This window comes from Chiloscyllium plagiosum, unplaced genomic scaffold, assembly GCF_037043375.1.
Source record: "Chiloscyllium plagiosum isolate Xiang-an unplaced genomic scaffold, Cpla_swu_hap1 HiC_scaffold_27, whole genome shotgun sequence".
Taxonomy (NCBI): Eukaryota; Metazoa; Chordata; class Chondrichthyes; order Orectolobiformes; family Hemiscylliidae; genus Chiloscyllium; species Chiloscyllium plagiosum.
The window spans coordinates 70,844,201-70,858,893 of record NW_028270165.1 but is presented as its reverse complement, the minus strand read 5'-3'; the positions used below and the strand labels follow the sequence as shown (position 1 = coordinate 70,858,893).

Here is a 14,693-nt window from a genome sequence, read left to right as displayed (position 1 = left end):
GCATGTTTGTATTTGGTGTAAAAAGTAAAATACTTAATTTGAATGCAAATGTTAAATTGTTACCAGATTAATGATATGTTAAATAGACGGCACCACAATGTTACTCACCAAAACATAGGATTTTAGGACATACTTATAAAGAATATGCTGTTATGTTACACAAATAACTTCAATAATATTTATTCTCTTTACTTCTGACAATAAAGCTTCCAGCCTTGTGAAATCCCATGAAGGAAAAACATTGTAATCCTTCAAAACATAAATTTCGTTCAAACAACAGCTGCACTAAGTTACTGTCTGAAATAAAGCTCAAAGCATGAAACCCACTAATAACCTCTCTAGCGCCTGCTATTATGCATAACAATTAGTATTTCAGTGGATTGCAGAGCGCATTCAGAGCTTCTGATAACAATGCACGGAATACCAGCAGGTGTGGGGTTTGCCATTTATTATCCTATCCTCGGAGCTCTCGGTGTTCCAGGTAAAGTATTCTAGTTGGTTTGGAGGTGAGAGTATCATTCTTTGGTTGTATCAATGCTGCAATTTTGCCTGAAGTATGTCTGTAGGTTCCAATTTAATTTTCTATGGTTTTCTTTCCATTCCATTGCAAAACGCCCTTTTCAACGCATCATTGACAAACGTAACGATGTTAATTCGCCATTTGAGCATTTACCTTATTTATTTTTATGGCTTATTTTTAGTATGCATGTTATAAATTCACTCCGTTAAATGTAGCATTTTTTCTTGTAATGAGGAATGCACGTTGTCAAGGTGCTTTCTCCACTTTAACTTGATGCCATGTTCTTGTGATGGTTATCATTCGATTGTTTGAACGATGTCATGAATCCCATATTCTTTGAGCATAACACGAAATAAATGTACTTCTGTTATTTTAACGGGCCGACTCATTACGTGTGAATTATCACACTGTTATCGTAATTTAAATACAATTGCAGGATGTTACTGATAATGCTGTTGTGAGTGAATTACTGCATTATTATTATTGTATACATATATTTTTAAAATGGCATTGCAAGTGTCCTTTGATGCACTGGCGCAGTGTTCTTACAGTTTATATGAAGATTCCTTGTGTTCCTAATGCTATGATTAAAGGTGAAGGACCTTCCTGTTATTTCCGTGTAAAGGTAGAACAATTGTGTTGTTTTGAATGTTGTTCAGTTTGAAGGAATATCCTGTAGGTTGCTACACACATGCAGCTGTTACTTGTTGCCAATTTGACAACATATCTGTGGGTAAATAGCAATCATCGTGTAAATATGAATACATTTGTGTCATTCCCTCCGAAGTGGTGGAATAATAAACATAAGTGTCTCATTGATAGAGAAGATTGAAACTAAATGACTAATTTTAGACGGTATAATGAATTAATTTATTGAAGCTACGTTATTGGGCGCCATGATAGTGATGTGGATTGTTGCGTTTGTAGGAGGCTCGTTTTGCAATCGAGTCCTCCCGAACAGTTATTTCCATTCATTCAGACTGATACAGAAGATACTAATTGATTATTAACTAAGGAGCTCAGAATGAGAATTGCTGCGACTCAACAGTCACACTCAAAATCCGGAGTAACGTTTTTTGATATTTACTTACACAACTTGAGTATAAATTGAGCAAGTTGGCCACCATATCTTTTTTTAACACCGAAATGTGTTACAATAAGTTTTTGCAAGTAATCCCTTTTGATTATCAGTTGACGAGAAACTGTGTCCTTGTTCGTTTCCAAATGTATGACTTTTATTTTTAGTATGCCAAATGAATGGTTGTCACAGCATCACACGGCATTCATTTCCTCATTTACTCAATGCTGCTGTGTTGATTTCTTTTTATTTCAAATTCCTTTTTTCTTATTAGGGTAAGTTCTACCAGAATGCATTAACATTCCATGGACCTGATGAACATATTAGAAACTTTTATGGCAGAATGATTGTTTATGGCGTAAGAAGTAAGTTCTAACTTAGGACCAGCATTAAACAAATGCCTCCAACACCGAGTGCTCCAAAATGGTCGGGTGATTTTGTTCGGAGTTGAAACAGTAACGGATCCTTCCCCCTTAATCACATATAAAACGCCCTTCTCCCTCTCTTTCTCGTTCTCGTTCTCTGTCATTCTCTTTCTTTCTCTCATCCTTTTTCGTTCTGTATCAATTAATTAATCCGGTGAGTGCACGCCACGTTTCTAGTTTTATCAGTATCAGCTGGTTTCCTTTCCTGTGGCGGAATCTTAGTCATGGTTTTGACTGCAATGTTAGATTGGATTCCATAACTGGTCTGCCATTCAGTTTTCTATCAAGTAGATGCAAGCAATTTCCATTTTACATTCATTGTTCCAACTTTTGACAGTTTGGCTTAGTCAACATACATTTTTTTATATTTTCTTGATTTCCAGGCCCTCCATGGAAGTAAGTAGAAACGTAATATTATACACAGAAATGATTGTATGTTTTGATGAAGAACGTTAAAAACTAAAAAGCACGTAATTCCCAATTTAAAATGCACATGGTTTAATAAAGTAATAAAATGATGCGTTGAGTTTTCGTGGATACGTAAGCAGTACAAGTTGAACAATTTTCGAAACCTTTCGTTATTTCGCAGAATTCAATATTTTCATTGTGAATCTCTGAGCATTTCCTGATTTTGTCTGTCGATCTTTCCAATGGCGAATGATTTTGCAGTACTTTGTCTGATGCGACAAATTTTAATGTTGAGAAAAATATGAACCTTTTTCTCTTCAGTTTTCAGATTTCTCTTGGATTATTTTCCAAATTTTCAGCAAGAATACATTTACACATTATTTGCCAATAGGACCATTATAGTGTCTTTTTGTCTTTTACTTCTGGTTAGAGAAAAAGATTGTGATATAGTTTACTCTCTGATCTGTGTTAATATATTAATTTGTAGTCTTTTTCCATTGACCTATTTATATTCAAATCGGGAATCATGTTCTCCCAACAGATCAGAGAGTGGCCACTCAAAAACATTACCTGTGCTCGAATTCTCAGAAGACCCACTGCCCACTCTCCGTAATCCCACAATAATCACAGTTAACCCAAATTTTCCTTGGCACTATGTGAAAATCCAGCGTAGCCAATAAAACTAGCCTGCACAACTTGGAACTTTGGGAGGAAAAGGGAGCACTTGGAGGAAACCCACACAATCATAGTGAAATTATATAATCTCACTAAGCAATCAACCGAGGCTGGAAACAAACGCGGGTCCCCTGGTGCTGTGAAATATTAGGGCTCGCCATTGTGCCATGGGGCCACTCTCAGCCGAAATTTCTGCAAGTAGAAATAACTGTCAGGATGTTAATTTGTAATTTTTGATTCATGTTCATGTCTTAAAAATATCAATTTCATTCAAAATCTTATAGATTAGTTCTCGTTATCCGTTGTTCTCAGATTCTATTTCTCCTCGACTTCTACATACATTTATATATGTTTCTATGACAGCTAACCTGACTGTGATTGTGATCCTTTCTCAAAGAAAATGTGGCCTTTCTAGTTGCATCATTTATTACCTGGTGTCCATGGCAGTGGCAGATCTCTTGGTCGTGGTAACTGCTGTAATATTAAACCGTGTTGCTGGAATTTACTTCCCATCAAGCTTCTTGTTCATCACTCCAGTGTGCAGTCTACGTGATGCCATCATATACACAGCGATTGATTGTTCAGCATGGTTGACGGTTGCTTTTACCTTTGATCGATTTGTGGCCATTTCTTGTCAGAAACTGAAAATGAAGTACTGCACGGAACGGACAGCAGCACTGGTTATTGGAATCGTGACTACACTCAGTTGCATAAAAAGTGCCTTCATGTTTTTTATTAATGAACCAATCTACATTATTAATAATGTACCCTGGTTCTGCAACATAAAATTAATATTTTATACGTCCCCTGCGTGGGCAGCTTATGATTGGATTCGTACCATTTTAACCCCTTGTCTTCCATTCATTCTGATTTTACTTCTGAACGCTCTAACTGTGAGACATATTATTGCGGCCAATAGATCCCGCAGGAGACTCCGAATTCAGAGTAGTGGAGAACATCAGAGGGATCCAGAGATGGAAAAACGCAAAAAGTCCATGGTTTTACTCTTCGCCATCTCGGGCAGCTTCATCCTGTTATATTCTTTATTTTTTATAACTACTATCTATGTCCGAATTGCGAATGTACCTTATTTCTCAGGTTTCAATTTAAGTCAGTCGGCATTTATTCAACAGGAAACTGGATACCTGCTTCAGTTTATGAGTTCCTGTATCAACCCATTTATTTATACAGGGACACAGAGTAAATTCAGAGCTGAGTTAAAGAATGGATTGAAATATCCACTGAGTCTCCTTATGAAGTTTTGTAAGTTTTGAAAATAATAAAACCTAACAAAAAACAATGTTAGTTTGCAACTATCGTCTTATTAATCATAATACACTGATATTCCTTTCAAAGTTGTATGCACTGTCAGATGTTTACCCAAAAGGTGAATTTGGGAATGCCAAAGACATTTTTGATTCTGTTGATCCAAAGTTAACTTTTGCACTTTGATTCACCTCGCAAAACTGATTGGAAAGTGTCCTGACTTGGATTGTCGTTTCCTTGTTGGTATAGAACGGGTTCAAGCATTTCACACAGCTTTGTGAATACAAAGCTGATTTGCAGCAATTAGAAATGATGCTTGAAGACACGAGTGCTTTTAAAAATTATATTTTTTTGGCCCATTGCAGAGGGCAGTTCAAAGACAGCCACGTTGTTGTGGGTCTACATTATCATATGCTCTGGCCTGGGTAAGAATAGAAGCTCATGAATCAGATTGTTTTTTTCTGAACAATTAATTCATAGTCTTTAATAGGCCCCTTAAATCCAGATTTATTTTGACCGAACTACAACTTGACAAACTGCCACAGTGGGATTTGAACCTGGATCCTAATATACTTTCTGGGGATCTGAATTAACAGTTTAATAAATGCTGGGAAATCTCCTCCGGCATTGTTCATGTGATGCACCATTGTACATCCAGCATTTTTTGCCCAACTCGAATGTACCATACCATTTTGGAGTTCTCTCTGCATTCCTTGACTTGGCTCGTCAGTCTTCCATGGTTGGATGTCCGGTGTCTCTTGAAGATGTGACAGATGTGTCCACAGCTCCCACGACGTATCCATTTATAGAACATAGAACATAGAACATAGAACATACAGCACAGAACAGGCCCTTCGGCCCACGATGTTGTGCCGAACTTCTAACCTAGATTAAGTACCCATCCATGTACCTATCCAAATGCCGCTTAAAGGTCGCCAATGATTCCGACTCTACCACTCCCACGGGCAGCGCATTCCATGCCCCCACCACTCTCTGGGTAAAGAACCCACCCCTGACATCTCCCCTATACCTTCCACCCTTCACCTTAAATTTATGTCCCCTTGTAACACTCTGTTGTACCCGGGGAAAAAAGTTTCTGACTGTCTACTCTATCTATTCCTCTGATCATCTTATAAACCTCTATCAAGTCACCCCTCATCCTTCGCCGTTCCAACGAGAAAAGGCCGAGAACTCTCAACCTATCCTCGTACGACTTCCTCTCCATTCCAGGCAACATCCTGGTAAATCTTCTCTGCACCCTCTCCAAAGCTTCCACATCTTTCCTAAAGTGAGGCGACCAGAACTGCACACAGTACTCCAACTGTGGCCTAACCAAAGTCCTGTACAGCTGCAACATCACTTCATGACTCTTGAATTCAATCCCTCTGCTAATGAACGATAATACTCCATAGGCCTTCTTACAAACTCTATCCACCTGAGTGGCAACCTTCAAAGATCTATGTACATAGACCCCAAGATCCCTCTGTTCCTCCACCTGACTAAGAACCCTACCATTAACCCTGTATTCCGAATTCTTATTTGTTTTCCAAAATGGACAACCTCACACTTGGCAGGGTTGAACTCCATCTGCCACTCCTCAGCCCAGCATATCTAAGTCCCTCTGCAGCCGACAACAGCCCTCCTCACTGTCCACAACTCCACCTATCTTCGTATCATCTGCAAATTTACTGATCCACCCTTCGACTCCCTCATCTAAGTCATTAATAAAAATTACAAACAGCAGAGGACACAGAACTGATCCCTGCGGAACTCCACTTGTAACTGGGCTCCAGGCTGAATATTTGCCATCTACCACCACTCTCTGCCTTCGACCGGTTAGCCAGTTTTCTATCCAATTGGCCAAATTTCCCTCTATCCCATGCCTCCTGACTTTCCGCATAAGCCTACCATGGGGAACCTTATCAAATGCCTTACTAAAATCCATGTACACTACATCCACTGCTCTACCCTCATCCACATGCTTGGTCATCTCCTCGAAGAATTCAATAAGACTTGTAAGGCAAGACCTACCCTTCACAAATCCGTGCTGGCTGTCCCTAATCAAGCAGTGTCTTTCCAGATACTCATAAATCCTATCCCTCAGTACCCTTTCTATTACTTTGCCTACCACAGAAGTAAGACTAACTGGCCTGTAATTCCCGGGGTTATCCCTATTCCCTTTTTTGAACAGGGGCACAACATTCGCTACTCTCCAGTCCCCCGTTGCCAGTGAAGACGACAAGATCATTGCCATCGGTACTGCAATTTCCTCTCTTGCTTCCCACATAATCCTAGGATATATCCCGTCAGGCCCGGGGGACTTGTCTATCCTCAAGTTGTTCGAAATGTCCAACACATCTTCCTTCCTAACAGGTATCTCTTCTAGCTTACCAGTCCATTTCACACTCTCCTCTTCTACAATACGGTCCCTCTCGTTCGTAAATACTGAAGAGAAGTACTTGTTCAAGACCTCTCCTATCTCTTCCGACTCAATACACAGTCTCCCACTACTGTCCTTTATCGGACCTACCCTCGTTCTCGTCATTCTCAGGTTTCTCACATACGCATAAAATGCCTTGGGGTTATCCTTGATCCTATCCGCCAACGATTTTTCATGCCCTCTCTTAGCTCTCCTAATCCCTTTCTTCAAGTCCCTTCTGGCTATCCTGTATCCATCCACTGCTCTGTCTGAATCCTGTTTCCTCAACCTTATGCAAGCCTCCTTCTTCCTCTTTACCAGACATTCAACCTCTCTCGTCAACCAAGGCTCCCTCACACGACCATTTCTTTCCTGCCTGATAGGTACATACATATCATGGACACGTCGTATCTGCTCTTTGAAAAAGTTCCACATTTCCACCACATCCTTCCCTGACAGCCTATGCTCCCAACGTATGCTCCTCAAATCCTGCCTTACAGCATCGTAATTTCCCTTCTCCCAATTATAAAACCTACCTTGTTGTGCGCACCTATCTCTCTCCATAACCAAGGTGAAAGTCACAGAATTGTGGTCACCATCACCAAAATGTTCACCCACTAACAAGCCCACCACTTGTCCCGGTTCATTACCGAGTACCAAATCCAATATGGCCTCCCCTCTGTTTGGACAATCTACATACTGCGTTAGAAAAGCTTCCTGGACACACTGCACAAACACCGCCCCATCCAATCTACTTGATCTAAAGAGCTTCCAATCAATATTTGGGAAGTTGAAGTCGCCCATGACTACGACCCTGTGGCTTCTGCACCTTTCCAAAATCTGTTTCCCAATCTGTTTCTCCACATCGATGCTGCTATTGGGGGGCCTATTGTGGGCGGCACGGTGGCACAGTGGTTAGCACTGCTGCCTCACAGCGCCAGAGACCCGGGTTCAATTCCCGCCTCAGGCGACTGACTGCGTGGAGTTTGCACGTTCTCCCCGTGTCTGCGTGGGTTTCCTCCGGGTGCTCCGGTTTCCTCCCACAGTCCAAAGATGTGCAGGTCAGGTGAATTGGCCATGCTAAATTGCCCGTAGTGTCAGATAATGGGTAAATGTAGGTGTATGGGTGGGTTGCGCTTCGGCGGGGCGGTATGGACTTGTTGGGCCGAAGGGCCTGTTTCCATACTGTAAGTAATCTAATCTAATCTAAACACCCAACAAGGTGACTGCACCTTTCCTATTTCTGACTTCAGCCCATACTACCTCCAGAGGCAGATCCCCCTCAAACTTCCTTTCTGCAGACGTTATACCATTTCTAATTAGCAATGCCACCCCCCTCCTTTTTTCCCACCCTCCCTAATCTTACTGAAACACCTGTCACCAGGAACCTCCAACAGCCATTCCTGTCCCTCATCTATCCACGTTTCCGTGATGGCCACAACATCGTAGTCCCAGGTACCGATCCACGCCTTAAGTTCACCCACCTTATTTCTGATACTCCTTGCGTTGAAGTATACGCACTTTAGCCCATCTCTGTGTCCGCAAGTAGTCCCTGTCAGTGCTACCTTCTCCACAGCCTCCCTACAGTCTAGGGCATCCTGACACACAGCTAGCTTACTTGCTGGACTACAAGTCCGGATCCCATCCCCCTGCCAAATTAGTTTAACCCCCCCCCCCCACCGAAGAGTGCTAGCAAACCTACCCCCCAGGATATTGGTGCCCTTCTGGTTCAGGTGCAACCCGTCCTGTTTGTACAGGTCCCACCTTCCCCAGAATGCAGTCCAATTGTCCAAATATCTGAAGCCCTCCCTCCTACACCAGCCTTGCAGCCACGTGTTCAACTGCACTCTCTCCCTGTTCTTTGCCTCACTGTCACGTGGCACCGGCAACAACCCAGAGATGACGACTCTGTCTGTCCTAGCTTTTAGCTTCCAGCCTAACTCCATGAGCTCTTGAATGACCTCCCCACCCCTCTTCCTACCTATGTCGTTGGTGCCAATGTGTACCACGACTTCTGGCTGCACACCCTCCCCCTTAAGGATTCTGAAGATACGGTCTGAGATGTCTCGGACCCTCGCACCCGGGGGGCAACAAACCATCCGTGAGTCTCGCCCATGTCCACAGAACCGCCTGTCCGTCCCTCTAACTAGAGAGTCCCCTATAACTAGCGCTCTCCTCCTCTCCCCCTTTCCCTTCTGAGTCTCAGAGCCACAGACCCCTTCACTGCAGCTTACACCTGCAACGCTGTCCCCCCCAACAGTTTCCAAAGCTGTATACTTATTTTTTAGGGGAACGACCACAGGGGAACCCTGCACTGCCTGCTTCTTCCCCTTCCCACCTCTAACTGTTACCCAGCTACCTCTGTTCTCCGGCGTAACTATGTCCCTGTAGCTTCTATCAATCACCCTTTCAGCCTCTCGAATAATCCTCAGTTCATCCAACTCCAGTTCCAGTTCCCTAACTCGTTCGGTGAGGATCAGGATCTGACTGCATTTCCTGCAGACGAAGTCGGCAGGAGTATCGGTGGTCACCCCTACCTCAAACATCCTGCAGGAGGAACATTCCACCGCCTGCGCTGCCATGACTGTACACTTTCTCCAAAAACAAGAACACTGAGTCAATAACACTGAGTCACTTACCTGTGGACTTTCCTAGCTCTTTGCACATGGACGATATCAGCCTGTTGGTTAACAATTTTGTGCTTGTACAAATTACTCTCTGCTGGAGAGAGACATCACTGCGCAAACTGAGGAATAAATATCATTCAGGAATCAGTCAGAAGGAGGGCTGAAGCACACAGGGTTGGTAATGGCGGAGTGGCATTAATATTGCTTCCACTGGAATAATCTAGGTAACACTTGGCTGAGCGGTTTTCAAATTCAGCTATGGCAGACGGTGGAAATTTAATGAAATAAATATTTATAATTCAGAGTCTAATGATGATTGTTAATCAATTTACAGGAACATATTTTTTAAAAAAAAACATTCTGTTCACTCACGTCCTGTAGCGGGGTAACTGTCATCCTTACCTAGTCTGGCCTATTGATTAAGCTACCAGTACGCAAAAAGGTTCGAGCTGGTGGTCTTCAAGTTGCAGGTTAGTGTGACATTCTTTCCTCTTCAAGACTTCATCCCAGGAAACAGCTATCACACTGTACCCTGCTGGCTCCATTCGAAAATACGAAAAAGTAAAACACGACAATCAGCATTAGCCTTACGTTGATCGACATAATCGTCACTAGTACATTGACCAACAAAAACATTTGAATTGCAGCAATCATTTCTTTTCTGAGAAAGAGATACTTACTGAGAGTGGATGCAATAATGAGGAACTGTATGAGACATTTTTCCATGTTGCTTTCTGACTGCGCTTCTGCAATGCAGGAAATTCTATCATTGCTTGTCCAGCCAAGAACAAGACTGATCGATTGTCAGCATTCAATCCAAGAACACAACTGATTCAGAGAGAAGTAGGGGAAAAGAGACAAACAACATGCAATGGATGCTGTCGGTGGAGATACCTTAGATTGAATTTGACGATGTGTCTGGTGATTCTCAGCTGTTTCGGAGTTGATAGAGTAAAATATTAATGGCATTGCCTAAAACCTTTGACCTGCTCTCTAAATGTGGAGATATCACTGACCATGTTAAATAATCCATATTTTTTTTATAACCACATGGTGTTTGATCCCTACATTAGCTTAAAGAGTTGAAATAACATTTCGGAATATTAGCACCGTTTCTACGATCCTGGTTTCATGAATGGTTAACGATGGAGTTGGGACAGTACAGCAGGCAATCTAATGTCCAGCCAATCCACTATTTTTCTTCACACACGAAAATCAGCACATCCTTTTCAATTTCAAGGAACAATAAACAAAATTGATTATTTCGATTCTTTAGATATGGTAAAACGTCTTTGAAAATTTTCACATCGCAAACATAAAAAATGAAAGAAATGCCAAGAAAACAACTTGATACAATGTAGAATGCAAGATTGGATGTTAATGTTACTGCAGGATTAATCCAGTGGTTCGGAGTGATATGCTGCTGTCAGGTAGCCAGGTGGAAGTGAAGTGAGTTGAGTAAATTTACAAGGCACTGTTTTCAAGGTCAATTAATAAAGTGTAACAAAACATATTTTTCAGCGATACCCTACATCTCATGAAGGAATCAAGTCAATAAAAACCCGTCACGTGTTGAAGCAATACGTACTCTAATGATGATCGCCTATCAAGTAAGCATTTTCAACGTAACTACATCATTTCAACGTGTCTTTGAACTACAGGCGTATTTCAAAATATTTGTACACTTACCATGAATGGAATTTTGCCCACACAGTTTCAAAGACTTGCAGCTCTGTGAGACGAAAAAATCGTCACCTTTCTGTCTTAAACTAGCACCCCTTTATTTTGAGAGAATCTCTTCATGTCCTATAGTCTCACATGAGTGAAAAGTTCCTCTCAGCATTTACCATTTCGAGCTTTTGAGAATCCGACATGTTTCAACATGATTACCACTCAATTTTGCGAACGCCACTAAGTAGAGTCCAAACCTGTTTAATCTGTGTTCATAAGGCAATCTCTTCAAACTGGGAATCTATGAACTAACTCAAACAAAATTAATTCTTTCTTTAAGGAAGAATCCAAAACATCTCACAATACTCCAGTTAAGTGATCGCTGTTAGAATCTTGCAAATTTGAAATAAGTATTCCCCACTCTGAACGTTTAACCCCTTGAAATAAGGGCCAGCATTCCATTAGACTACCTGATTACTTGCTGCAGCTGTGATCTAGCTTGCTGTTTTCCGCGTAAAAATGTCCCTGAGTCTCTTTGTGTCGTACCTTTCTTCAGTGTTTATCTAATCAAATAATATGTTTTTTCTTCTTTCCAATTGATCCATATCCAATTTTCCCACATTACCACTTGCTCAAGCAGACAGATGCAGACGATGTCACTTGAAACCGATGCACTAATTATACTTACTCATTAAAATGTTGCCATCTGTACCTAGGCAAACAGCCTGAGTTCACAATCTGGATAGACAAGAGCAGTGCTGCTGCGTTTAAGGTAGTTTCCTTTGAGGCCTGGTTTTAGATGCCCTTCAGCAGTCAGCCAAGTAGTAACAATTGCCCTTCTTGAAGCTACTTCTGTGTAATATTACGGTGCATGGAAATCAACGCTTCATACAATATGTTTTTGAGTGCCAAGTGCTGCCTATTGAGGGCAGCTTATAACAGCGGTCAGACGTAGACACTTCAGTCCATTCCTGTGAGAGAATTGCTGTGTGAGTGGTTCACGGTGACTGAACAGCGCACTGATGCCACAACAACATTAGCCATTGCACATTAATTTCCCAGACAGACTCTGTCAATGACCAAAATTGAAGTTAAAAACTCATTTCAGCTTTATTCCGTCATCAGAAAATATTTGTTGCCATGGTGCTGAGTATATTTGTGACCTACGTTGGTAGATTAGTGCACCTTAAAGGAAAGAAGTGATTTGGTGATTCAACCAGACAACGTGAATCAGTTCAGATGCGCCAAATAGCCTCTTCCAGATCTCATTCTGCGTTCACATGGCGAGCACTTTGATATCATGGATTGAAGGCAAGGGAGGTATAAAGCGAATGAGTGAACCTTGACGACTCTGGCAGAATTGAATTAATTGGCATGGAGTTCAGATGCGGCACGCTTTTGAACTCAGCTGAAACAATTCAGTTTTAATCCCTTTTGATCAAATCCAAACATGCTAGCTCTTCCTATTTGCTTATTCTTAAAAGGCAGTTTATTATGAGGTAAGTTGTTGTGCTGTGAAATGATCACTTCTGGGTAACATGACTACAGCATTTTTCATGTAGCTGTGTTTCTCTGTATTACAATATAAGCTTTAATTTGAAACATTGATTAAAATAATCATTTTAATGTGATTTACTTTCTATGTATCTGTAGCTGTTAATTCTGCAGATCCTATTCCACAGAAGCCGGTTGCATTGACGCAATATGAAGGAAATTTCATGATTATTCTTTTCCACTATTCAGTATGTACTATCTGAATATTGCAATTTTACCTTCAGGAATCCGGTAAATCTCTAATATTCCTAATCTACCTGCCTAACTGTTGAAATGTCGTCAAAGCAAAGATCGTGAGCTCTGGACTTTCTGCATCTCTGGATACTTCACAAATGAAGGGAATTTCACCATCGGTGAGCTGCAGCTATGTGACAGTGGGGCGCATGACTAAGATTCAGAGTGACAGGAAGAAGACAGAACCTCGGACAAAAAAAGAAAATGGCTCTAATTGAACAACGCGAATGGAATGGGCAGTGGGAGATGCATGAGGAGCGCAATGGGCAGAGTACACAGAAATTTCTATTTTTCATCGTGAAAAGCACCGAACAAAGAGACCTTGAAGTGCAGGTTCATAGTTCCTTGAAAGTGGAGTCCCAGGTAGATAGGATAGTGAAGAAGGCGTATGGTATGCTTTCCTTTATTGGTCAGAGTATTGAGTACAGGAGTTGGGAGGTCATGTTGCGGCTGTACAGGACATTGGTTAGGCTACTGTTGGATATTGCGTGCAATTCTGGTCTCCTTCGTATCGGAAAGATGTTGTGAAACTTGAAAGGGTTCAGAAAAGATTGACAAGGATGTTGCCAGGGTTGGAGGATTTGAGCTTCAGGGAGAGGCTGAACAGGCTGGGCCTGTTTTCCCTGGAGCATCAGAGGCTGAGGGGTGACCTTATAGAGGTTTACAAAATTATGCGGGGCATGGATAGGATAAATATACAGAGTCTTTTCCCTGGGTTCAGGGAGTCCAGAACTAGAGGGTATAGGTTTAGGGTGAGAGGGGAATGATATAAAAGAGATCTAAGGGGCAACGTTTTCACGCAGAGGGTGTGCGTGTATGGAATGAGCTGCCAGAGAATGTGGTGGAAGTTGATACAATTACAACATTTAAGAGGCATTTGGATAGGTATATGAATAGGAAGGGTTTGGAGGGATATGTGCCCGGTGCTGGCAGGTGGGACTAGATTGGTTTGGGATATCTGGTGGGCATGGACAGGTTCAACCGAAGGATCTGTTTCCAAGCTGTACATCTCTATGACTCTATGACTGTATGTCCAATATAGGCTGATAGGCTGATATCAGTGCCAACGGCGTCCATTAAAATATCTGTGCAGTGACCATTGATCTCCATGCAAATAATGCAAAGCACGGTGTAGATTAGTAGTGCGATTATGTTGGTTCATATTCACGGATACCGTCAATAATTTTAAGGCCTCCAACTTTTATGAAAGAAGGAGGGATTAACTGATCAGTGTGATATGAATGATGGTTTACGAGCAGCAGATGTCAAATGATAAACTGTGAGAAATGTTATGTTCTCTCAGATTAAAAAAATCAAATGTTAATATTCATAATAAATTAATCGTTTATCAGAACATTTATAATGAAACATGGCAGGTATTATACTGCAGTTCAATTGATGCTGCTCCTTGAGGAAGCACCTCCTGCGATTAGGAGAGTGAAGACTCTTTGCTATTTGTTGGTACAACGTACAGGAAATCAGTTTTTCTGGCGAGTACGTTCCAACATAGAATACTCAATTAAAATCATCGCTATAGATGTAGCAATTTCTTTATTTGCATTTTCCTGTTTTGTGATAAAATGTGGATCATGAATATTACTGGAGAGAATAAAAGAGCGTTAGCAGTGCGAATCAAGTTAGCTCTCTTAGAAGAACATAGAACATAGAAGAATACAGCGCAGTACAGGCCCTTCAGCCCTCGATGTTGCGCCGATCCAAGCCCACCTAACCTACACGAGCCCACTATCCTCCATATGCCTATCCAATGCCCGCTTAAATGCCCATAATGAGGGAGAGTCCACCACTGCTACTGGCA

At 41.6% G+C, this 14,693-nt stretch overlaps 1 protein-coding gene across 1 annotated transcript; it reads left to right on the top strand.

The window, feature by feature from the left end:
- Positions 1 to 411: 411 nt before the first annotated feature.
- On the top strand, positions 412 to 4,380 carry LOC148144552 (putative G protein-coupled receptor 139). Its single transcript, XM_087975401.1, has 2 exons — positions 412 to 481; positions 3,470 to 4,380. Exons 1-2 carry the CDS (start codon positions 412 to 414, stop codon positions 4,378 to 4,380), a joined length of 981 nt encoding a protein of 326 aa, XP_087831527.1.
- The last annotated feature ends 10,313 nt before the right edge of the window (positions 4,381 to 14,693 follow it).